Source organism: Phacochoerus africanus, chromosome 8, assembly GCF_016906955.1.
Source record: "Phacochoerus africanus isolate WHEZ1 chromosome 8, ROS_Pafr_v1, whole genome shotgun sequence".
NCBI classification, from domain to species: Eukaryota; Metazoa; Chordata; class Mammalia; order Artiodactyla; family Suidae; genus Phacochoerus; species Phacochoerus africanus.
In genome coordinates, this window is record NC_062551.1 from 152092586 (window position 1) to 152119398 (window position 26813).

General features: G+C 42.4%; 1 protein-coding gene across 1 annotated transcript; it reads left to right on the forward strand.

The window, feature by feature from the left end:
• The first annotated feature begins 1866 nt into the window (after positions 1-1866).
• Positions 1867-26568, forward strand: LOC125132065 (cytochrome P450 2J2-like). Its single transcript, XM_047788867.1, has 9 exons — positions 1867-2137; positions 8607-8769; positions 11831-11980; positions 12363-12523; positions 14385-14561; positions 16346-16487; positions 19116-19303; positions 21650-21788; positions 26056-26568. The coding sequence occupies exons 1-9, from the start codon at positions 1928-1930 to the stop codon at positions 26232-26234; spliced, it is 1509 nt and encodes a 502-aa protein (XP_047644823.1). The 5' UTR covers positions 1867-1927; the 3' UTR covers positions 26235-26568.
• Positions 26569-26813: the final 245 nt, after the last annotated feature.

Genomic DNA, 26813 nt, shown 5'->3' on the forward strand with positions numbered 1-26813 from the left:
CTTCCAAAAAATTGAAAATAGAACTACCATAAGATCTAGCCATCCAACTTCCTGGACATTTACCACAAATAAATGAAATCAGAACCTTGAAGAGAGATTTTCATTTTCATGATCACTGCAGGATTATTCATAACAGCCAAGAGGTGGAAACAAACTAAGTATCCATTAATGGATGACTGGATAATGAAAATATGGACTATACATACAATGAAACATGCTTCAGCCACAAAGAAAAAGGAAATCCTAGAATATGCTACAACACAGATGAACATTAAGGACATTATGCTAAGCAAAATAAGCCAGCCATGTAGAAAAAAAAATTACATGATTCTGCTTCTCTAAAGTATCTAAAATACAAAATTCATAGAAGAAAGTGTGAGCTTCATTGTTCTTTCTCAAGATTGTTTTGGCTATTCAGGGTCTTTGTCATTCCATATGAATTTTAGGGTTATATTTTCTATTTCTGTAAAAAAAAAATCCTTTGAGATTTGAATAGGAATTCCACTGACTAACATGCACATTTTATTTATTTATTTTGGCCATGCCTGTGGCATATGGAAGTTTTCAGGCCAGGAACTAAACCCATGCCACAGCAGTGACCCAAGCTGCTGCACTGACAATGCTGGATCCTTAACTCACTGTGCCACAAGAGAACTCCTAACATGGAAATTTTAAGTCTCCCAGCTCATGAACATGGGATATCTTTCCATTTATTTGTGTCTTCTTTAATTTTGTTCAACAATATTTTATAGTTTTCTTTCTCATCTTTTTTTTTTTTTTTTTTTTTTTTTGCTTTTTAGGGCCCCACCTGTGGCAACAAGGGATCTGAGCCGCAAGGGCAAACTACACCACAGCACACGCAATGCCAGATCCTTAACCCACTGAGAGAGGCCAGGGATTGAATCCCTATCCTCATGAACACTTGTCAGGTTCATAACCCGCTGAGCCACAACTACTACATCTACATTTTTGACCTGTATATTTTTCCTTCTTTACAAAGAATTTAAACATCTCTTGTAACGCAGGTCTACTAGCAACAAACTCCCTCAATGTTTTGTTCGAGAAAATTTTTTCTTTTCTCCAACAGCTAGATGGAATGAAGGACATCTGCATGAATTTTGTAAGAGTGAAGGTCTTTATGTAAAGAGGCGAATTTAGTGCCTGACTTATAGAAAGCATCCAAGAAATGTTAAGTGCTGCTGTTTTTCTGATTGTTTACCAAATTAAGTTCCAATCCTTTGGTGAGAAAGTGATAGAAAAACACAAAGCTCAAATATCCCTGGTGCTCTTTGAGAGGCAATGAAACCATAAAGTCTAGAGCCCCAGTGGTCTCAGGAATGATGGGATCTCTAGCAAATAAAAAGGCTCCTAGCCGGGCCTTCTCTGAGACCCAAGCATATGCTCCAGGAAACCAGGCACCTGTCCTCTGACAAGCCTGTTGGGTGGGTACGGGGCGGGGGGGGGCGGTGGGGGCGGGAGGAGGACCAGATGTAGCCCTGCCGTGTTAGGCTAACAAGGGTGTCCCAGTGGGTGAGGCACTGATGAGGAGGGGCTCTGGAGGAGTGGGGTGGGGAAGGAGGTAGGTAAGCGCAGGGCGGGAACGTACTGCAAGAAGGTACGCCACAGAGTGAGAGGCCAGAAAGGGCAGGGCGGGTCTAGGAGAGGGGTAGGGCCTGGGAAGGGAGGAGAGGGGAGACCCTGCTGAGAGCGCACTGGGAGAGACCAACGGGAACCTTTGTCCTCTCGCACCGGAAAAGCAAGCAGGTGTCGCAGCTCGGGGTGGGCCTGGGGCGGGGAGGAAGAGGCACCAGAGGCAGCCGGGGAGAGGGGCGGGTGCTGGAAGGTGGGCGGGGCTGGGAACTCAGAGGCGGAGGGCCGGCGGTATCACTTTTGCCTCAGAACACGGAAGAGCAGGACACTCGCAACCATGACCCCGGCCTTGGGCTCCCTGGCAGAGGCTCTCTGGACAGCTCTCCATCCCAGCACTCTCCTGCTGGGTGCCGTCGCCTTTCTCTTCTTTGCCGATTTCCTCAAAAAGCGGCGCCCAAAGAACTACCCGCCTGGGCCTCTGCGCCTGCCTTTCGTGGGCAACCTCTTCCATCTGGACTTTGAGAAGGGACACCTGTCACTTCAGCGGGTAGGAGCGGGCGAAGGTGCCTGGCCGAGTCCTGACCCTGACCTGCAGGGTACTGAGGGCGGAAGGAGGGGGGCTCTGACACTAAAGCGGGAACGCAGGTACACTAGGCTTTAAGCCCATTTCTCCTCACCATCAACTGACATGATTCCACCTGCCCTTTCTAGGAGTGAAATATTGTTACTGCTTAAGTGTGTCAGACACCTACATTCTTCACGTCATTTAATCGTGTGTCTTGTTTCCTGCTATTCGAACATCCTATTTATAATATGATCCATAGGTCTTTGTAATGTAATATTATTATCCTTGGGAGGGAAAAAATCCTATACTTTCCCTCTTGGAGTTTCCATTTCCCAAGTGTAAAATGATGACACGGTTTCCTAAATTCTTGCCTTTTCAGCTGAATTCTCCCATCACCACAAGGACTGAGCCCCTGAGCCCGTGACCTTCAGCCTCCTTGCCCTGCAGTCCACTTTCACTAAAGTAATCATTTAAAAGTGTCATTCCAGAGTTCCTGTCTTGGCTTAGTGGAAACAAATCTGTCTAGTATCCATGAGGAGTCAGGTTCGATCCCTGGCCTCACTCAGTGGGTTAAGGATCCCGCATTGCGGTGAGCTGTGGTTTAAGTCACAGATGCGGTTGGGATCCAGGGTTTCTGTGGCTGTGGTGTAGGCTGGCAGCTACAGCTCAATTAGACCCCTAGCCTGGGAACCTCCATATGCCTGCAGGTGTGGCACTAAAAAAAAAAAAAAGAAGACAGAAAGTGTCATTCCTCTACTTAGACTTTTCAGTGCTTCCTGCTGCTTCCCAGAATTCAGACTCCTTAAGGAGCCACTTGGAACCCTTCTTGTAGCCTCTTTCCACTTATTTATAATCATCTCACATCAGGGCTCCCTAACTGGCCTTGCTGAGTTCCTTAAAATTCCCTTCTGCATTCAACATTTCTTCAATGATCTCAGCTGCTTCCCTGCCTCTCAGCATAGGTATCTTGCTGATAAACAAGGTACCTACCTGTAGTAGGTGATTGTGAAAATTAAATGAAACAGTGAATAGTCATTGTTAATATAGTAGGTTCCCAGCAAATAATAGTTCCCTTTACTCTAGAAACGCCTGGAGTACTTTAAATGCAAGTCTAGTATTAACTCAATTATAGATGTAGAAAGTTTTATCACTTTCTGGGAGAAATACTCAAATTGGTACCACTAAGTGACAGGATTAATCTATATAATTTTTAGTTTTCAGAAATTAAATTATGGTAGGTCGTGGTGTTGAATTCTTTGAATTTACTGGGTTCACTCTCAACTTCTTAGATCTATGGTTTTTCTGTTACCAAATTTGACAATTTTTCAGCCATTATTTCTTCAAATATTTTTCCAAGTTCACTTTTTTTTTTTTTTCCTTCTAGGACTGTTGGGCATTGTGGCCCAAGTGTTAGATCTTTTATTATTATAACATAGGTCCCTGAGACCCAGTTCTTGCCCTTTTTTCTGTCTATTTTCTCTGGGTTGTTCAGATTGGATACTTTCCATTGATGTTTTCAGTTTTACTGATTGTTCTGTCATTATCAGTCTATCATTGACGATACGTTGAAGTTTTTTTTGTTTAGGTTATTGTAGTTTTAAGTTCCAAAATTTCTCTTTTTTCTTATATATATTTTCTGTTACTTTAAGACTGTCTAAATTTTAATTTTTTTGAGAGTGTAATTGTTTATTGAAACTTTGAAACATATTTATAAGAGCTGCTTTATAATCTTTATCCTATTATTTCAACATTTCTATCATCTTTGTATTTGTTTCAACTTATTCCAGTTCGTGTTTTCTGGCTCTTGGAAATATGGGTAATTTTGGATTATATTTGGACATTTGGGGTATTTAGTTATATGATTCTGAATTTGTGTAAATCTTCATTTTAGTAGATGGTCAATCTTTTTGTGTTCAGAATGCTCATTTGTGTGGATTGTGGTTCACATGTCAATTTAGGTTACAATGCTTCTGCAATGCTATTCTGGTCTAACCCACTTAAGTGTTGTCCACCCTGACAGGACTCAACCCATATTCTCATCAATGCAGGCTGGAGAGGATGGGGACAAAAGAGTGAGTGGCATAGTGTTTTTCATTTTACAGGGGAGGAAGGAAGTCAGAGACCTACTCATAACTGCTCCATGGGGAAGAGGAACCCCCTTATTTCTGCAGAGTGGTAGAAATAAGAATTTTGCCCCCAAATGCTCCAAGGAATCTTGTCCTGCCATTCGGGTGACAGTCACAACTTAGCTCACAGACACAGCAGGGGAAGGACATCAACTAGCTGCAGAGGTCAGCTAGTGAAGACGGGTTTCCACCCATATTCTCCATTGCAGTACCCTCCCTCCCCTGCCCCCCCATAAGGGTGGGTGAGGGTCACATGTTTTTCATGTTATTTGCCTCCAGAACAGGATGGTAGAAAGGTTGAAAGGTTCTGTCCAGGTGGGCCACTCTTTTTCTCACGCTTTGGCTAGAAAAAGCAGGATTGTATCGGATGAAGATCTTTTTAATCTGTGCCAATTAGTATCATGATGAGTGGGAGGAATAAAATGGGACGCTTTCCCTCACTGTTGTCTGGAATCAAATATTTGATATTGACCCTTGTTTTACCACTGAGGGAGATATGATTAGAGAGGATAACTCATTTGCCTAATGTCATGAAATTGGCCAGGGATGAAACTGGGGCTAGGGTCTTATCCCTGGCTCAAAGATTTTTTCATCAGAACTGTTAAATTGTATTTTATATAGGCTTGCATTTTTAATATTTTTGATTTTAAAACAAAATGGAGTGAAATGGTGTGAATGAATGGTGTGAATATAATCAAATTTATATTCTAGCAATTTAGAGACATTAAGTACCAACTATATTCTAGGTCTTGTATCTGGATTTATATGTTCATTTTCATTTAATCTTGGCAATAGACGTGCAAGTTAGGCATCATCTGAGATTTCTTCCATTTTACCACTGAATACTGTCAAGTGATTTGCTAAGTTATTCAAAATTAATAATGGCCAAACAAGAGCTCGAACCCAGGACTGTTTGACTCCTAGACGCAGTCTCTACATATGCTGCCTGACTTTTCTTGACATAATTAGAGGATAAATGATTTTTTCAGGGTTCATTTATTCAGCAGACATTTATGAAGCGCTTATCATGTGGCAGGCACAGTACAAGACAGTGTGTGATGAAATGTGCAGTATAGCCTTTGGTAACCAAATGAGATGACATTAGGTGGGATCATTGTGGATGGGAAACCCTGGGGATAGCCTCTGTAGAATGTTCAAATTGATTCAGCTGAACATGAAAGTCATATTAGGCAAGAGGCACTGAGTAAAGGAGACAGGAGATTTTTAAATGGGGGGAAGTGAGGAGTTCCCATTGTGGTGCAGCAGAAATGAATCCAACTAGGAACCATGAGTTTGTGGGTTCAATCCCTGGCCTTGCTCAGTGGGTTAAGGATCTGGCATTGCTTGAGCTGTGGTGTAGGTTACAGACATGGTTCAGACTCTGTGTTGCCATGCCTGTGGTATAGGCCGGCAACTATGGCTCCGATTAGACCCCTAGCCTGGGAACTTCCATATGCTGCAGCTGCAGCCCTAAAAAGCAAAATAAATAAATAAAATAAATGGGGGGTGGGAGTGGAATGAGCTAAAACACAGGAGAGGGCAGTGAAGAATTTGGCCTATTTATGTGGCATGAGGGGCGCCTTTCTTATTTTTCCTCCCATTTTTTAAACTTTCTCCACCATAGCTACATGGCTTATTATAGGAGAATTTATGTAAATAAGAGAAAATCTAATTGGATTAAGGTGGGGAAATGTAGATAAAGTGAATGACTATATTAGTGAGGGTATACATTAAACCCTTGTAACAAAAAGACCCCCAAATTCAATGGTGTAAAAAAGATTGAAACTTATTTCTGTCCCACAAATGAGTTTAGATGTTGGCAGGATGTCCAAGATAGGAAGGCTGCTTTGTACCATAAGGTCATCCAAAAACTGCAGTGCTTCTATCTTCCTGCTCTGGTCCTGCAGTATCATCATGTGTGAGTTCCCGTCCATGGAAAGAGGCAAGTAGGAGATGGTGAGAAGCAACTTTCATACAAGGACAGGACCCAGAGGATGCATATGTCACCACTTTTGACGTCCCATGGGTACACCTGAAGAAGTTGGGAAATGTGGTTTCCAACTGGGAAGTCATGTGGCCAGCTAATGCTTAGGGAGCTCCATCACTCAGAAGAGAGAATATCTTCATGCCTTCATTTAAGCATAAGACAGAGAGACTTAGAGAAAGCCCAGCTCTCTGCCCACTAGCTACACCAAATCTCTGTGCCTCTTTCTTTGAAAACTGGGAATTCTTTATAGGGTTATGATAAGAATCAAATGGATCCATCAATATCGGTTTACTGCCAGGGTGCCTAGAACATGGTTGATGCTTATTTTACATCTACCACTCTCACCCTTTCTTCAAAAGTTTATAGTAACAAACTCAAGGGAAGCCAGTGGTTGGTTGCACACCAAGCATCGCTTGTCTGGCTTGACAGCTGCATGGGCTCCATCAGTCTACTCTCTGCCCACTTTCCCTCCCTCCCTTTGTCCATACCTTACCAGAGTCCTTTTGCTAAAATACACCCTCAAATATATCAATAACAATAAATAATTCTATTATTAACTTTGGTATTATGGATACTTATCACCATCTAAAGTTGGGAACTAGTAATATCCCTGAGATTTCTTTTTATAGATTTGGGAACCCATTTTATAGATTTGGGAACCAAGACACATGAAGTTAAGTATCTTGACCAAAAATCACATAGAAAGTAATTAGCAGAAGCTGGACACAAATACTTTTGTATGACTTCAGAATCCAAGTTATTAAGCACTCACATTACCTCTTCTATTCAAATTTCTAATTGCAAACAAAACAAGATTCAAAATATTGCACTTGAAATTAAAGCATCCTTGGTCTATCTTACCTTGTCAGTCTTATCTTCCATAACCCTACTCAACAGAGGTATTCTTTCCAGGAACATATCCTAGCCCAGAACCCCTTTCTGCTTCCTGAATTTCTCCCATCAAATAATTTATAGTACAGAATGGTAATGATAAGAATTGTTTGCCAGCTAGACACAGCCCTGCAGACTAGAGGCAGGGACAGGGTCTTAGATTCATCTCTTGGATTAAACAGGTCAGGAAAGATTTTGATTAATGATCATTAATTGGCATCCAAGTGATCCTTGTACATACTGCACACAACACACACACAAAAAAACACACTCTTCTATTCTCTTTCTCTCTTTCTCTTCCTCTCTCTACCCCTTCACTCTCATTCTCACTTTCACTCTCACTCCCACTAAACCTAAGGTACTATCACCATCTCAGGTTCATGGATTTGTCCTTAAATCTTACATAATGCCTGCCAAATTTCCCCCAACATCCAGTAGCTTTGTCACCTTGGTTAAGTTATTTCTGTTCTGACTCATTTACCTTATAATAGTGGAGGCAAGTCATTACTACCATAAAGAGATTGTGGGGTTAAATGAGATATAATATGAAAGGTGCTTAGCATAGCACCCAGTGCATGTGGTTGTCTATGAACACGTGAGCCTCTCTTACACATCATCCTGTCCTCCATGTCACCATGAGCAAGTGCATCCATATCTCCTTGCACTCAGGGCCCATTCATTCCCCAGAGTCTTGAGTGGCTGTCGTCCAGGTACCAGGAAACAAAATGCCTTTCACATTGCTGCTCTCAATTTCTTCCTCGCAGAGCTGTTTGAGGGAGGAAAAGTTTTCTGAATTTATAGCTGGGGAGCTGAGGCTGAAAACAAGTGAAACAACTGTTCTAAGAGCTCAGAGCTTCAACCATGAGTTAAGATGTGCACATGGCTATGGAGCTTGTGTGCTCATCTCCATGCCTGGACCAGCCCAAGGGTGATTTTTCTGTCACCTAGAACGTGTTGAGGAAGGGGACATTCTCTCCTGGTCAAACAGATGTGATTTACTAACAAGTCCATGCTCCCTCCACCAGACATTCACTCAACACATCCCAGCCTTCCCTGGTGAGTCACAAATGCTGAATTCTCTGCCTTCACTTGACTCTAAGATGCTTGAGGTTAGAGACCTTGTTGATTGTGTTATAGTGATAGCTTTACACCTGGTTCTTAGGACACACAGGAGATGCTCCCTCAATTTGAGGAGGTTGAGCATATGAATGAATGTTTATGAGGAATATCCAAGTCCTGTAGTAGATTCAATCCAAATCTAGTTGAGAGGAGGAGATATGGAAACAGGTAGAAACACTCCCATCAGACCAAACTGCACACACACACATACAACCAGACTCCCCTCAGTTCAAACTTCACCCACACACACACAAGCTACACACACCCTCCATTCTTAGACACATAGACATGTGCATATTCATCTGTGGCAATTTTAACTATTTTTCAGTTTGTGAAGACATATGGAAACGTCTTTAGCCTGGATTTACGTGCCTTATCCGCAGTTGTTGTAACTGGATTGCCTTTAATCAAAGAAGTTCTTGTCCATCAAAACCAAAAGTTTGCAAACCGCCCCATACTCCCTATCCAAAATCGTGTCTTTAAGAACAAAGGTGAGTTTCTGGACTAATGTAACATGTGTGTTTGATAGCCTGTGGTCGGTGAAAGCTGCCTGTGAGACTGTAATCCTCCAAACTCCCGGGGAACAGGCCCTTCATAAAACTCTTGGCCCTAAAGGAAACCGAGTGCCTATATTTCCCTGTTGAAGGGACTCCCTCAGGGACCTGGCAGGGTCAGCACTGGTGTCAGGGATTTGTCACTTGTATGACCTCACTCTGGATATTTGATAAATAAGTAGCACATCACTGATATGTTTTTTAAGCAGAGGAATAGGCCATGCATTCTCCTCTTTCTGCTTCCCTTTCAAATCTCATCCCCTAGAAAAATGGATGTGTATCTGCTTCCTCCTGCTGATTGTGTGACCCTTCTGCCTCTGGTTCCTTAATCCATCTCTCTTGTTAAGGCTGTGCCCCACTAGGTGTCTCAAACCTTCCATCTATGTTAGAAGGGTTTGGCATAAATACTTAAAATGATCATTAATTAAACTCACACATTTAAAAATCTAGTGAAAAGGTCAAGTCTATTCCTCCACCAAAGCGCCATATTTTCCAGCTGCTTCTCAATTACTCTTTGAAATGTTTTATCCATTAGCCCTTCATCCATTCACTTTATTTATTATCTGCCATGTGAAGCTTGGTGCTAGACACCAGTGATATTACCATAAGGTAAAAGGATAAAATCCTTGTTTTTTTTGGTAACTTACATTCTATTCAGGAAATCAGGATCAATTACTCTAATAATTTAAGGCATTAATATGATGAAGATAAGAACAGGGTACACTTGTTAGTGGCATCTAATCTAGTCTTGAGACTCAGGATAAGCTAGTGGAAATAGGTGACAATTTAATAAAGTGAGGAAGCAAACAGACAGAGGGAATAGAATATGAAAAGTGTCCGAGGTGGGAGAAGGGCAGTGAACTGAGGAATTGAAAAGTGGCCAGTATGGAAAACACAGGGATTAAATGGAGTAATTAAAAAGAGATGAAGTAGCCGAGTTTGGCCAGGAATAGTTCATGCAAGTTTTTGTTAAAGATGTTGTTTTTTTCCTAATAGCAATGGAAGCTCTTTAATGGTCTAAGTGTAGAAAGGAATCATCATACTTACATTGTATATTTCAAAGACTTATCTAGGCTGCAATGTCAAGAATGGAATAAAGAGAACAAGAGACCATTGAAGCACTTTAGGTTAGAGAAGCTGGTGGCTTGGATAAGGGAAGTGGCAGAAAATGACAGTGCAGTGGGTTAGACCAGGATAGTGACTATGAAGATACATGGATTTAAGATATTCAGGAAGTAAATCCACTAAACCATGGTGACCTATGTAGGGGGAGAATGAGGTTTTGAGGTGGACACCCAAATGGGAAGAAGAAACATTTGGAGGAGGACAAGGTGTTGGCTGGGATGGGTGGGAAGTTGTATGGAGGAAACCCTGAATTCAGTCACAGATATGCTGAGTTTGAAATGCCTTCAAGTTAATAGAGTCAGTAGATACTTGTATATATGTCTGGAGCTGAGAGACTGAAATAGAGGTTCAGCATTAATAGATGTTATTTCAAATTTTAGGAGTTAATAATGAGATTTTCCCAGAATTGGAGAATGGGATAGGAAGAGAAGAGGTTTCAGATCTAGGCTTTTTTTTTTTTAATGGTCACATCTGCAGCATATGGAAGTTCTCAGGCCAGGGATTGAATACTAGTGATAGCTGTAGCAATGATGGATCCTTTAACCCACTGTGTTGGGCTAAGGATCGAACCTGTGCCTCTGCACGGATCTGAGCCCCTGCAGTCAGATTCTTAACCCATTGTGCCACACCAGGAACTCCAAGGTCTAGTCTTGAAGAACTTGTTCATTTCAGAATTTGATAGAAGATGAGTTAACAAAAAAAAATTATCCGCAGTCAAAGAATCAGGAGGAAAATCTGGAGACTCTGGTTCCTGAGCACCATGGAAGAGAGGGTTTGAAAAAGGAAGCATCTATGCTGTCGAGATAGCAAGATGAGGTTGAAAGGACCCTGGATCGAACAGCAGGGAGGGCCCTTTCTTTGAGATGGTGGAGACCAAGGCCAGATGTTAGAAGGAGTTGAAAAGTGTTCAGAAAGTGACGACTTGGAGTTCCCGTCATGGCGCAGCAGAAACAAATCCGACTAGGAACCATGAGGTTATGGGTTTGATCCCTGGCCTTGCTCAGTGGGTTGAGGATCCGGCGTTGCCGTGAGCTGTGGCATAGGTCGCAGACCTGGCTCGGATCTGGTGTTGCTGTGGCTCTGGCGTAGGCCAGCCGCTACAGTTCCGATTAGACCCCTAGCCTGGGAACCTCCATATGCTGCAGGTGTGGCCCTAAAAATACAGAAAAAAAAGAAAAAAGAAAAGAGAGAGAGAGAAAGTGAAGACTTGAAAGGAATGTGGCCTCACCTATGTTATGCAACAAATGATGCTCTATTGAACATACTAAGATGGGTTTTTTTTCCTCCCTTGGCTGTTTTGTTCTGACTTCTTGTTTCCTTGGTTTTTGTGGGGTTTTTTGTTTTGTTTTGTTTTGTTTTTTGGAGTCATTCATGTATCTTTTAAGTTCCAGCTGGGGGTTGAAGCCTTGACTCCTTGTGTATATTCCTGGGTGCATTCTTACTATGTAGCATAAGAAATACTTAAATATACTTATGTGGCAAGTAATCAAAGCTTGGGTTTTTGATTCAGGCAGAAATGAATTTCAATATCAGGTCAGCTACTTACAAACTCTGTGACTTTGCAGAATTTACTTTTATCCCATGTGCCTCAGTTTTCTCATGAACAAAATTGTGGGAGGGAGGAGTTGACAGTAATGACAGGGCCTAGCTCAGAGAGTTTCTGTGAGTACTAACTTAAATAATGCATTAAAAATACCAAAGTGCCTGGCATTGCAAACAATCAGTAAATTATCACCATTATACCCACTGCTTTGGGACTATTTCTCTGAACAGTTTGCAAGTACCTTGATGCTCTTCTCCTTCCTCCCATCTGGTACTGTATTACACGGCATTTGTTGACTTCATTTTCATAATGTTGGTTTTCTTTTCCCAGGAGTGGTCACTTCCAGTGGCCAGGTATGGAAGGAGCAAAGAAGGTTCACCCTTACAACACTAAGGAACTTTGGTTTAGGAAAAAAGAACTTAGAGGAACGCATTCAGGAAGAGGCTCAATACCTCACCCAAGCAATAGGAGAGGAGAATGGTGAGTGTGTCATGGGACAGGTGCTGGGGACTTGGGCTCCTTCAAGTTCCTACATGCCTGTCCTACATCTAGCACTGTGTAGGGCACAGAGGGGATAAGAGCGCACAGTTAACCATGACCTGCCGCCATGGAGCTTGAGAATTAAGCACAAGAAGATGAGTATTGTATGCATTACTGATTTTAAATGCTGGCCGTCACTTTGACTTCCCAGGCATTGACTGAGGACTTGCTGTTTGTCAGGATGTAGGGGCCACAATGTGTAGGATTGTGGGGCCACAATCTCAGAGGTGGTTCTGTAGTCAGTATGTCATGTGTTACGTGGAGGGGTCTCTCAGCAGAAATAGAAACTATCTGAAGAGTCCATCTCCTCCTTTGCCTCCAGGACAGCCTTTCAACCCTCAATTCAAAATCAGCAACGCCGTTTCCAATATCATTTGCTCCATCACATTTGGGAAGCGCTTTGACTACCAGGATGATCAGTTCCAGGAGCTGCTGAGGCTGCTGCGTGAAGTCACGCATCTGCAGACGTTGTTGTGGTGCCAGGTGAGGTAATTCTCTGTTAAATATTTACTGTGGACTAAGAGCATTTCTAACATCAATAATGATCTTCATCCTCACCTCTGATCATGGCAGTCCCCAGTTCAGCAATTCCGTTTTATCCCCTCCTATTAGGATAGAACCTAAGAAGCCATGGGAATTTCAGTGAGTTCCCAGCTCTTCCCAGGGAAAGAAACTCATTTGAGGGTAAAATGGGGCAGTGGGGCAGGGGTAAGAAGCATTTCTTAGAGACCCAAAATAGACCTGGCACTTTGATGGGCAACTGCACATACCTTATCTCGGGTAATGATTACAACAATCCTTTAAAGATGAAATGAAGCTTTTTTTGTTTTTTTTTTTTTCTCTTTTCTAGGGCCACTCCTGTGGCACATGGAGGTTCCCAGGCTAGGAGTCTAATCGGAGCTGTAGCCGCCAGCCTACACCAGAGCCACAGCAACTCAGGATCCAAGCCGTATCTGCAACCCACACCACAGCTCATGGCAACACCGAATCCTCAACCCACTGAGCAAGGCCAGGGATCGAACCCACAACCTCATGGTTCCTGGTCGGATTTGTTAACCACTGAGCCATGACGGGAACTCCAAAATGAAGCATCTTGATGTGTGTAAACAATTTCGGGAATGTGTAAGCAAACCCACATGGTGGTCACTGGCTCTGTGTTAAGTTCTGCATAGATCTCAGGTCTTTTGGTCATGAAATAACCCCGGAGCCAGCAAGTTAAACAGACAACATCATCATCTTTACCATCATCATCATTAAAACCAAAATCTTAATAGCTAAAAAGCAACAGAGCTGAGAGTCAAATGCATGTCTGCTTCACTTTAATTCTGGACAATTTTGCATTACGTTATCCTATTTGTTTTATTCCAGATATCATGATGGAAAATATATTCAAAAACTACTATATTTCATTAAAAACATTTTCCCACATAGAGAATACATCATATTGGGATGACAAACAAATACATATATATGCTTAACATAAATAGGTAGGTACATAGATAGATAGTTAATAGATATGCATATTTTATACACACACATATATATACACATTACACATACTAGTGTTAATTGCCATGAAGGGAAATAAAAGATGAGCAAATGGAAAGAGAGTGACAGGAGTACTAGGAATTATAGGTTCATCAGGTAAGACAGGTCTAAACAGGTGACATCTGAGTAGCACCTCAACCAAGGAAGGGGCTGGAGTCACACAGATTCCAGAGGAAGAGCATTTCACTGGAAAGAATAGCAGAAGCAAAGGCCTAGCCAAGAACATCTTTTATGTGACCACGGAGGCCTATGGGGCTGGGCTGGAAAGAGTAAGAGAGGATGAGATGACCCGGGAGTGATGGAAGAGGAGGCCACTGGAGTGGAAGGGGCTGGCTCACGTAGAGCTCCAGGATAGGAATGGTGTGGAATTTGTCTAAATCCATGGAAAATCATTGGAGGATTGAGAGCCAGAAATGGAAATGATCTGATTAAACTCTTAAATGATCCCTCTGGTAGCTCCGTGGAAAATAGACTGGGAAGGGGGTCAGGGATAGAATCAGGAAAACTGTGGGAGGCTTTACAGCATCCGGGTGGGAAATGACCGTGGACGGTACAAGGGATGACGAAGCAGGTGCAGGGGTGAGAAGAGGTCTGAGACTGGTTGTATTTTGGACAGAGTGTGGAACTTCTTTGCCAGAGGGGTAAGAATAGGCATGAGAGAAAGAAGAATCAAGGGTGACTCCAAGGCTTAAATGTAAGCAAAGGAAGGAAATGGAAAGAGAAAATCATCATTGTCTTCAATAGTGGAAAACTGTCGCCACCTCGTCTCCATGATCGTTTTGTTTTTCTTAATCAGCTCTACAATATCATTCCATGGATAATGAAATTCCTTCCTGGACCCCACCAAACCCTCTTCAGTGATTGGGAGAAGCTGGAAATGTTTGTTGCCCGTGTGATTGAAAACCACAGGAGAGACTGGAATCCTGCTGAAGCAAGAGACTTCATTGATGCTTACCTCCAGGAAATAGAAAAGGTGAGGAAGCCAGAGTTGTTTCCAGTGTTTAATTCTTACATAGGAAATGAAGGTATTCTACTTTCTTATTGCTGCTGTAACAAATTATTACAAATTCAGGGGCTTGAAACCACACAAATTCATCCTCTTGTGATTCTGGAAGTCAGAAGTCTGAAAGTGGTTTCACTAAGCTAAAGCCAAGGTAGTGTCAGGGCTGCTTCTCCTGGAGGCTCTAGTCGAGAACCCATTTGATTGACATTTCAGCTTCTAGAGGCTGCCTGCACTCCTTGACTGATGGTTCCTTCCTCCTTCTTCAAAGGCATTGATGTAGCATCCTCTCTGCCACCATCCTAATATATTCTCTTTTTGACCTTAATGCCTCTCTCTTATAAAGACTCTTGTGATTGTATCATTGGGCCCATAGGGATTATCCAGAGCAATCTTCCCATATCAAGATGCTTAACTTAATTATATCTACTAAGTGTCTTCAGTCATGTAAGATATCATGAACTGATTCTAGAGATTAGGATGTGTACATCTTTCGGGTCATCATTCAGCCTATCACAGGGGAGTAAAAATCAGGTGTAGGAATAACATTAACTCCAAATTCATGAGACAATTAGAAATAAAGATAGAGCTTTAATATTTAATAAAGATAGAGCCTGGCAAAGCCCAAGTTCTGCCTTTTCATAGTTTATGCCTCTTCCCATGTCTGAAAGAGATTTACACAAAAGGAAATCCAAGTAATATGTCATTATTACTTGGACCGGTGCCCAGTTTCCTACCCCTTCCCCCAGCTCCCTGGTGCAGAACAGAAGTAAAACTGAATCAGATGCTGGATTTTACATTCAGGTGGGAGAGACTGCCTTCCTTTCTCATCCCCATATCATCCACTTTCCTGCATGATAGGAAAGAAGCAGGAATAAAGCCAAATTGGATGTATAGCCTTTACCATAGTAAGCCCTCTGGTTCACACCAATTACTGCATCAGAGTCATCATGTTTGACCTTCGGATTATTTATTTCTTTTCCTGGAGTAGACAGAAAAGTGGATTTCTTTCCATCTGCTCTCTTATTTCACCTTATTAGCAAAACATTAATAGGAACCTTGACTTCTCCTCTGAGGAGGAGACATCACTAACTGTAAGGCATGCAGGTGAGGGACCACACACAGAGGAATGTGGATGCATTGAAGCTTCTAGAGGAAGGTGCTGGAGATGCTGCAGTGCCGTGAGGAATGACTGTTGGGATCAGAGAAGCTTAACCTAGAAAGGAAATGATCAACAGGGATATAGGGATATGTGTGAATTTCTGTACTTTAGAGAAATTCCATTTATTCTTTCCAGTATCAGTAAAACATTTGTTGAGGACTGGCTACATGACCTTTCCATCTCACATAACCATAATCCTATCTTAAGGGGTCTGTGTTAGTATTTTTATTTTATGAAACAGGAAACTGAAACACAGGGAAGTTTAGTAATTTGCTCAGGTCACACAGATAGTGAATGAGGTGGGTAATATTGGAACCCAGGCTGTTTTTCCTGTGTTCTAATAGCATCTCCCAGACTACGGGTGTGAAAAAAAATTGTCTTGATTTTCATCCGCCAATGGTAACAGAAGCTCCCAGCTCTTTGGCAGAAGGATGCTAATGATATGGCAGTAATGAGCCTCTGCCTCTGAGATGGCCAAGGGCAAGTCTTTTCTCCTGGGGTCTCTCCTTCCACATTCTCTCTAGGATGACCCCCCCCCATGTGTGTTCTAACACCAGGAACATCAGAATAAACCAATAATCATTGTGATTTCTAGAATAAGGGCAATGCTACTTCAAGTTTCCATGAAGAAAACCTCATCTGTAGCACCCTGGACCTTTTGTTTGCTGGAACTGACACGACTTTGATAACACTACGCTGGGGTCTGCTCTACATGGCCCTGCACCCCGAAATCCAAGGTGAGCACATTGATAGGTGGGCTTGGCCCAGGTCAGGATAGGGCCTTCTGGAACACACTGACCCAGAGGTGGGGCCAGAGGCTAGCCTGGTAGGATGGGGAGACAGGTAGGAGAGTCCACGGGGCCAAGTGGACTTGACATCAGGCAACTTCTTCAGTTTTTCTGTCAGGATTATGGTGGGTCCACATAACACACACATAGCAGATCCCTACCCTCGGGAAAGTAAAGTCCATGGGGGCAAGAGTGAAGTCCACTGACATTGTCATGAGCTCCAGGAAAGAGCTCCATTCCACTCGCATATGAAATCTGGGCACACCCTCCCCTCCTTTTAATTCATGTCTTCCATCGCCCTGTGGACAGTGTTCAAAGGCCCTCATCTGGTATATCACATCCTCTGGTGTGCCTCTTTCTGCCTGTCCTTCCTCAACTCTGCCCACACTGCATGGTGGCCTCACTAAAGCACATGTCCTTTTCTTTGCATTGTCCTTGTTTGTGCCTCTCAGCCATCACATCTCTTCTGTAGAAGGATAAAATGCATATCATTAATTTCTCTACACAGTAAACCACTTAGCTGTGCTTGAAGAATCTACTCAAAAGAGTTCCCGTTATGGCTCAGCAGGTTAAGAACCCAACATAGTGTCTGTGAGGAGGCAGCTTTGATCCCTGGCCTCACTCAGTGGGTTAGGAATCCAGTGTTGCTGCAAGCTACAGTGTAGGCCACAGATGTGGCTTGGATCTCGTGTGGCTGTGGCTGTGGCGTAGGCCTCAGCTGCAGCTCCCATTTAACCCCTAGCCCAGGAACTTCCATATGCTGCAGGTACAAAATGTAAAAAGAAAAAAATAAAATCTGCTCAAACTTTCTCTTCTAGGAAATTACTGTCATTTCCTTCCTCTAGACATGACCTAATGCACCTCCCTTACTTTACTCATCATGTATTGTTTAAATATCTTCCCCACAAGTTGTAGTACTTTCCAGGACAGTGACTGTTAACAATCATTATTCTTTCTTCCCACCCCAGAACAGTTTAAGCATATGAAGGATAAAATCCATTGGGGTGTAGTTTTTCAAACTCTGAGTAACAGTTTATTATTATGACATAAAATCTATTTAGTAGATCAAGACCAAATTTTTTTCCTAAATTAAAAAAAAAATAGATTAGAAAAGATCAGATCGACTCCTGTGTACTAAGGATAAGTTTTTTCCATGAAATTTTATTTCTTTTCCTGTATATGTGCATAAATGTATGTTTTACAGTATATATATTCATGTTTATATGTCTTGAGTCATGATTTAAAATGTGTTTGTCACTGTGAATCACTGTTTGTTTGTTTGTGTGTTTGAAGTTGAAAAGTCACCAAGTTGGGATATAGATTTGGCTTCTCTGTTAGACATTCCAAATATAACAATGGCTTAAAATGGCATAAGAGGTGGAAACAATGGATGAATGTGTCTATCAATGGATGTCAATCAATGGATGAATGGATAAACAAAATGAGGAATGCCTTGGAATATTATTCAGTGTTTAAAAAGAAACCTTCTGACACATGCTACCCATGGTTAAACCTTGAAAACATTATGCTAAACTAAATAATCCAGTCAAAAAAAAGACATATAATGAACAATCTATTCATATGATGTATCTGGAGGGGTTGAATTCAAGAAACAAAAAGTAAAATGGTGGTTGTCAGAGACTGGGGGTAGGAATTCATGGGATATTATGGTTCAGTGGATGCAGAATTTCCATTGTTCAAGGTAAAAATATTCTGGAGATTGGTTGCACAAAAATGAATATACTTGACATCATTAAAGTATACATATAAAAATAGTTAAGATGTTAAATTGTATTTTATGTGTATTTTAACAAAATTGTAAATAAATTTTAATGGTCAATAAGAAAAAATGGAAGTTTATTTCTCTGTCAAGTGAAAAAAAAATCTAGTCTGGAATCTGCAGAACCCTTTGGGGTCCAAGCTCCTTCCAGCATATTGCTCTGTGTATCTAGAATAACGCCCTTGTAGGCACTCTCAGAGATGGCTCACCACTGAGGATGACTTCCTACCAATAAGAAGGGAAGAAGGAGAAGGAGGCACACAGCCTCCTTTTAAGGGCATGTTCCTGGCATTAAATGCCCTTCTACTTACAACCTATGGACAGAACTCAGTCACAAGGGAATCTGGGAAATGTAGTCTTTAGCTGAGCAACCAGAAATCCAGCTAGAATCTATATTAAGTTGGAAAAAGAAAAAAGGAAAGGGATACTGGGCACGATTTAGCAGTTTTTTGTTTTGTTTTGTTTCTCATTTGTTGGGTACCCCCTTAAGTCCGTATATGTAAATCTCAAAACATCCTAAAGAAAAGTAGATTTAGCCTCACTAATAAAAAAAGGAAACTGAGGCTCAGAGAGTTTGAGTAATTTGTAGCAAGACTGTTGAGAAGCAAGAATTTGCAACCAGATTTGTCTGAAACCAGGGCCCACCCTCTACTTATATACATCCCAGAGAAACAAGAGTTTATAGAGCCTACTATAAATTTAGCCATCATGATCCTGGTTTTTCCATTTCTTAGCTTAACTAGGCTCAAAGAAAGTTATGGACTAATGGAATAATGGAACCTCCTTTGCTTTTCCAGAAAAAGTCCAAGCTGAGATTGACAGGGTGCTCGGCCAGTCACAGCAGCCAAGCACAGCAGCTCGAGAGTCCATGCCCTACACCAATGCTGTCATCCACGAGGTGCAGAGAATAGGCAACATCCTCCCCGTGAACGTGCCCAGGGAGGTGGTAGAGGATACCACCCTGGCTGGATACCACCTGCCCAAGGTAATTAGGGACCTACTGATAGCCTCAATTCTCTCTTAGTACTTAGCGGTACAAAGTATCAGAGCAGGAAAGAAGGGGACCAATGCTGATGAAGCAGTGATTATGTACCATGGACCATACAGGCTCTTTCAAAATGTCTTTATCAGTCCTCAGAATAATTCTGCTTTTCTCATTTTATAAATTTGAAGCCAAGGCTCAGAGAATGATTAATCTTGCATAAGATCTCTCAGCTATAAAGTAACAAGTATTGGGTTCCAGAAGTAGACCTGTTCTGATTCCTAGACTCCTCTATTTTGTACTACACCATGTTCCCTCCACAGGAGTTGCTTTACTTTGACTTTAAAAATAGTTTCCCTACAATAGTTCTCATTGTGTTCCTGTTAAATTAATTCCCTGTCTTCGCAAAGGAAATCCTACTCTCACTCTGCTCACCACTCTTAAGATCTAGGCAGGCAGCTCTCCTTTGCCCCCTAGTGTCCTCTCTGCGCACTGCACATTTACCCTTCCTGTGCTTTTTTTTACCACCTTGGTGAACCTCTGTGGATCCATTCCAGTTTGTCTAAGTCCTTCTGGGTGTATCGTACTGGGGATGATCTCAAGGCAGATGCAGAGCAGCTTCCTCTTTGGACACCTCTTGGTCATTGTCCCTGCAAATCCAGGACAAGCACCTATTCCTGTGGCTATCATACTCATTATTTTCTAGCTGGCTGACATCATGTCGTTGAAGGCTGAGGTCTAAATTATTTCAGAGGTGTTCTTTGCATTTTGATAATGGTTCATTTAGCTTCAGGGAACTATCCCAGCTCAAGACTGGTTGTACCACTGTTTTTTTTTTAATATCTTCTAGAATAATCATCCTTGAGACTGAGTTATCTCACCTCATTGACTATATGCTTTAGAGGCCATAGCTTTGATGTCAAACCATGGTTCTAGTTTCTTCATCTGTGTGACTCTGGATACCTTATGTAGCCTCCTGAACTTTCTTTATTTGTAAAAATGCATTTAAACTTATATCACAGGTGGACGTAAAATGAGATCAAGCATGTAAATACTTACCCTAGTACTTAGTAGAGAAAATGCTTAAAATAGCAGTTATTATTCATTATTAATTCAACAGATATTCATTAAACACCTGAAATATTCATGTCTGGGGAAACAACTCTGAGTAAAATAATTATGCAAGTTTATAAGTACAAATCATGATAACTGCCTGGGGGAAAAATGTTACTGGCTTCTCTAAAGTTGCAGGCCACCTGGAATGGGGAGTGGGAGTAAGAGTGGGCAGAAAAGTCTCCCAAAATGGAGTTATATTTGAAATGATGATTGAAGGATGATAAAGATTTAACTTGGTAGCAAAGTAGAGATGAAGTATATTCCAAGCAAGGTGAACAGCCTGTAAATGAGTGGGAATACATGGCATGTTTGAACAACTTAAGGAAGGTCCCTATAGTCAGAGTGAAGGCAGAATGAGGGACTCAGACAGAGCTCAGGTGATGCACCTTTTGTCTAAGAGAGATGGGATTTACTGAAGGGTATCTATCAAGTTCAGGGTATGGTGAATGGACGCCTGTGACACGATTAAATCTTGTTTAAAGCTCACTCTGCTTTCAGCATGTGCAGCACAATGGAAGAGGAAAGAGAGGATACAGGACATAGTTAGGCAGCCATGATGGGAGTAGAGACAATCAAGGGGACGCCTAGACCAAAGTGGCAGTGGTGGACCTAAATGGAGGTGACAGAATCAAGAGAAGTTTAAAGTGAAATAAACCAGCCTTGCTGAAGGGTTGGATAAGACTGAGGGAAAAGGAAGCAGTAAGAAGGACTCCTGGGTTCCTGGCTATGTCGCTGGGAGGATCCTGGCTCCTTTTCTTGGGCAAGGGAATCTATTATTGAACCTTCTCTGGACTGCGGAGGGAAGAGAATGGAGGAAACAAGACACAGGAGGCATTTTTTTACCTTGGAAGAACTGCCATTTTTGTCACTTCTCTGAGCAGCAGGGTTGATTGTGATACAGAAATGACTGGCCACTGTCACATTATTTTCTCATTGATGCACACACATTCACTCCATGCCCTGCACTGATAGGTCCCTGTAGAGATCCACCTGCAGTCAAGAGTAGTCACACCTCCCTGGTAACATACTCTGCAGACAATTCCAGTCCATCATTGTAGACTGTGCATGGCATAGGGGAGGGTCCAAGGGGTTGGGTTCTGAAGATGGTAGGTTGAGGGGATTGAGGGAGTTCAGGGTACTGTAGCCTTGGTGGGAGACCTAGGAATGGTTCCCCCTTTACACAGGTGTGTTGTGTGGGTCAAACCTTGCCTGAGTCTTTGCTGTCTTTTCCAGGGGACCATGATCATGACTAATCTGACTGCACTGCACAGGGACCCCGCAGAGTGGGCCACCCCAGACACATTCAATCCAGAGCATTTTCTGGAGAATGGAAAGTTTAAGAAACGGGAAGCCTTTCTGCCTTTCTCAGTAGGTGAGTGGCAATAAATAGGAATGTGGGAACCTGGAGTCCCTCTCTCAGCCCTTCCCCACTCTTCTCCCTGTGGGGCTTTGCTTCAGCAGGAAGGTCTCAGGTTAGCCCTACCTAGCCTGGCTCCCTCTTGCTGTTGCTTGCCCCCAGGATTCCCTGTGCAGAGCATCACCAGGACTGATGCCCTTACTTCCTAAGTCCTTGCTTCATTCTGATGGAGAGTCAGCTTCACCTTATTCTGGCCCCCAGAACACTGAGGACAGAAGCTCAGACAATAAGTTTGGACATTTTCCAGCTTTATAGAGTTTTTACATGTCTCAAGTTCTTAAAGGGCCACCTACTCACACAGAACTAGAGTCAATTTCTAAGAAGGAGGTGGGGGAGGGGCAAGGAAAGGGGCTGCTTGCTTCTTATTATGGGCATCAGGAGTGACTCTAAGTGCCACAGGCTTAACTCAGTGGGCTTCAACTCTACAAGTGCTCTTTGAATATGTCCTTTTGCTTTTTAAATTCTAATGACCCATTAAAAATCTAGTTAATGTTTTTTCTTGGTGTACAACTTCAAAGATATGAAAGAAGATGCCATGAAAACTCTCCTTTATGTTTCCAAGCCAGCCAGGTCTGAACAAGTGTTTTAACTCATTGTAAAATGAGTGAGGAAAACTCTTAGTACATTCCAGGTATTGAGTTAGGTATATTGCAGCAATAGTTCCAAGTAATTTCCCAATTCCTTATTTCTATAAATAATTCCTGAGTCCCTGTTATGTGTTGAACATTCTTCCCTGAATATATGACATTGAATTCAGTAGAAGAAAAAAATCTCATGAGCATGTGTTGGAGTGTAACCTTACAAAGTTCAAATTCCTATCACCACAATGGAGATAAGGAAACTGAGGCGTAGCAGGTCAACTATGGCATCTAAAGTCATAAAGCTGAGGTGGCAGAACTAAATCTCAATGTCAACCAGGTTTATCAACAACTAAAGCCTGTGCTCTTCCAAGCAGTGTCTCCAGAAAGGTAATTAACCTCTACACTGAGTTGACACTCTGAACTTCATGATAGTTTTCTTATGATCAATTTAATAGATTGATTTTCTGAGATAGTACCATTTTTCTGATCATACCACTAGTACAAAAAGGTGGGGCCTGGAACTTGAACCCATGTAGATGTGATCAGGAGTCCAGGCTTTCCTGCTGTAAGACTCTCTCCAAAGTGTAACTGGACCGATTCTGATTAGATCATCTTTGTCTTTTTTTCTTCTGGTTTTGTGTCAACTTTGCTCTCATTAGACAAGTCACTTTCTGACATGAAAGCAGATTTGAGATATAGGAATACCTTCCAAACTTCCTATCTACAAGAGGTTCAGATTTCATATTGTAGTACAGAGTTTCAACTGTGTCTTCCAAGCATTGTGATTATTCTTGCCTCACTGTTTTTTTGTTTGTTTTGTTTGGTTTGGATTTTCATTTGCTAATGATAGGGGGAATACACCGTTATAATGACAAATTTCATTTGCAAGCAAATTATCTCATTTAAGCCTTAAAACAACCCAGTTAACAATTAGACAGGAAATGGACAACTGTTTGCTTTCTTAAGTTAAAGAAACTAGGAATACTAGTTGTTTCTTATCCAAGATCGTGTACCTAAGAATTTGGTAGCCTAGGGCCTTAGACTCAAGTTTTTCTAGTTTTCATCTAGTGCTCTTTCTTGCACAATTAGAACTCATTTCCCACATAAAGGCCCTTGGATTTTATGATTCACCTAGTTCATATCATATGTATCAGATATTATATTGCTAAATAACAAAGTTTGAAATCTCTGTGTTTTAAGAGTAAGAATGTTTTACTATGTACAAGTCTACAGTTGACGTAGGTCTCAACTGATCTAAGCTGGGCTCTACTGCCTGAATAGGAGGTCAGGTAGCTGAAAACTGATTCAGGATGACCTCAGCTGGGACAATGGGGCTCTTTGCCAAGTTATTGCCCATCCTCCAGCAAGCTAGCCCAGCTGGTGTACAGGTTGAAGATAAGACCCCCAAAAGGGAGAATAGAAGGGAACTGAAGGGCCTTCTGAAGGGCCGTGCTGGGAACTGACAACAATTATTCCCACTGCATTCTTAGCCCAGGCAGGTCATAAGGTCTGCCCCAAGTCCAGGGGAAAGGAGAATACTAAAATTTTTATAAAGGCTATGAAATCACACTGCAAATGATGTAATACAGAGAGGGGTGGGTAGGGAATTGGAGCCATTGTTGCAATCAGGTGGTCTCATTCTCTGTCTTTCTGCCTGAATAGAAAGAAATACAGAGATGGCAAGAAGTGTGGGGATTCCCTCAGCTGTGAAGAATGAGGGCTCACTAAACAGTGTAGGAACTAAAAACTCAAAAAATGCACTGACTTAAAGTGTCAAGGTGTTTTTTTTGACCACACTCCCATCTTGGGCACAGAGTGGCTTTGCCTCATTCTTGATCCAGCACATTGTAAAGACAGCTTCCTTGAAGAGAGGGGGTGTGGTACTCTCCTTCCCTTCGCTTGGAAAAGACGATCAGGTGTGTAATTAGGACATGGGCACAATGAGTTTTAATAGATGTCTATTTTCTTTCCTCATTTAAGTTTTTCCCACTTGATCCAACAAAGCAGCAGATAGTTTCCTGAAAGGCAAAAAGCTGATTCCTCATTAAAAAAAAAAAAATCACCAAATCATCAGAGATGAGGTTAGAAATAAATTTTCCTGAAAACCCTAGGTCAATGCTCCCATTTTACTAATGAGTTAATTGACCTGGTTAGTTAGTGATGCCCCATTAAGTGGAAGCAACAAGAAGAAAGTTCAAGTTTTCTATAATCCAGGATGAAGATTTGAAACTATGTCCTCATTTCCATGATTTTAAAAGCAAAGTCATAGCTGCTGTCTTACTGATAACCACATAACACAGGAGACAGATTATTTCACATATTTGACAAGTCAGAATTGTTTAGTTCTGTGAGAATAAAGGGTTCACTTGTGACCCAGGTATGGTTACTGATGGGACCAGTACTTTGACCCTAGTTCCATATTCTATGAGTCCAATTTTGTCACAAAACCTGTATCCTTCTCAGAGAATCTTAGGTGTTTAAGTACAGCTGCTTTGGTTCCATTTTAACAGATTTCCTCATTGTACTATTTGTGATGGGTAGAGGTAAGGATGGGGAAGCAGAGGTGGTTAGGCATGTGCTGGTGGGAAACAGGAACAAAAATATACAATATTGGCATAATTCTGAAGTGCATTCCCATTCATTAAACACTTTTGCTGATATTCTCTAATTTTATTTCCTCAACAACTCATTACAGGATGAGGACGAAACTGAGGCATGCAGGTATTAATGATTTTCCAAGAATACTTCATTACAGGGGAAATGCAAAGTAGCCAAAGCAGCGCACAGTGTTAACCACAGAGATAATCCCAGTGACTGCGGGAGAATCCTTACAAGGACAGTGAGGAAATGTGTTAACACATTAGCAAGGGTTTGGTCGGGATTGTGGGAATAAAGACTTCTTTCATTGTGTTTATACTTTTCAGAATTCTTTTTCCTTCCTGCAGTGAATATGCATCACTAGGGAGAAAGGAAGTTATTCAGACCCACAGAAGAGAGATGGAGGTAGAGACCAGTGTGGGGTGTTGTAGCCCAAGTGGGGCAAGGAGGGCATTCAGGAAGGGGAGGGGGCAGCGGAGACCTGGAGTGGGGGTCAGAGCGCAGTCTGATGAGAAGGGGCCTGCCCTGCAGGAGGGGCCATGGCAGGGAGAGTCCCAGCCATTAAGGAGGAAAACCTGACACAAGGAAAAGATGCCTTGTACTTGAGGAACCTTGTTCTGACATTGGCTTGCTTATACTTTGCAACAGCTTTAAGAATTGAAAACCTTATCACAGAGTTTTGGGTTTTGTCTGCACTTGTGTTGTTTGTTTGCTAATGGGTTTTGGAAAGACTTTAGGCTGAATGCCACTTTCTAGTCACAGTCAACCCAGGCCCCTCCCTTCCTTCATCTACACCCTGAACCTTCACACCTGTGCCTTACCTGCCCACCCCTGAAGGCTCTGGAGTGTGTGATTGGGGATTGATGCTTTCTGGGCTTGGGTGAACCCAGGTGGTTGGGATCTAACAAGCCGAGTCCATAAAGCCCCAGGCCCAGCAGGCCCGCCCCAGGCTCGGGCTTTGCCAGACATGGTAGAAGATCTCAGTCCTTGCTGGGCACAGACACCACCAGGAAGGTAACTCCTTTTACGCTTTTGTCTTGCAGGGAAGCGGGCGTGCCTTGGAGAGCAGCTGGCCAGGACTGAGCTGTTCGTTTTCTTTACTTCCCTTTTACAAAAATTCTCCTTCAGGCCTCCAGACAATGAGAAGCTGAGCCTCAAGTTCACTGTGGTCCCAATGGTCTCCCCAGTCACCTACCGCATCTGTGCTGTTCCCAGGGCATGAGGTTGTGGGGGGGGGGAGGGGAAGGAAAGAAGGGAGAATGGGCACCTCCCCCAAGGCAGGGGCTCCTGCTCAGAAGTGAGAGGACAGCATGAAGTGCCTCTGAGCACAGGTCCTAGGAACTGCACTCAGAGGAACCTGGGTCCAAACCCCAGCTTTGCCATCTCCAGTGTGGCCCTGGGCAAATCAGTTATGATGTATGTGAGTCATTTGCCTTTTCATCCAGGAGATTTGAAGAGGATCATGATTGCTTCTGTAAAGGAAGAATTGCTGTAAAAATCAGAGGAAATAATGGACTTGAAGTGGTTTGGAAACCATAAAGCTCATCATAAAGTCATAGCTGTGATCTGCCTCCTTCCTGCTTCCTTCCTTAGGTGGGGATTTGCTTCTGGCCTGTTGAGATGGTCTGGGTCAAAGTGGTGCCAAATGGTGGATAAGAGTTAGAAGTTAGACCCGTTGTAGCCTCAGAGGTTGGCCAGAAAGAATGTCATGCTTGGTATCACTGTGTAGGCTTCTCCTGCTTCTGCTTCAGATTAGCCCCCATTAAGCAGGGTAGGTGGTGTCCTGACTTATAGGCAAGTT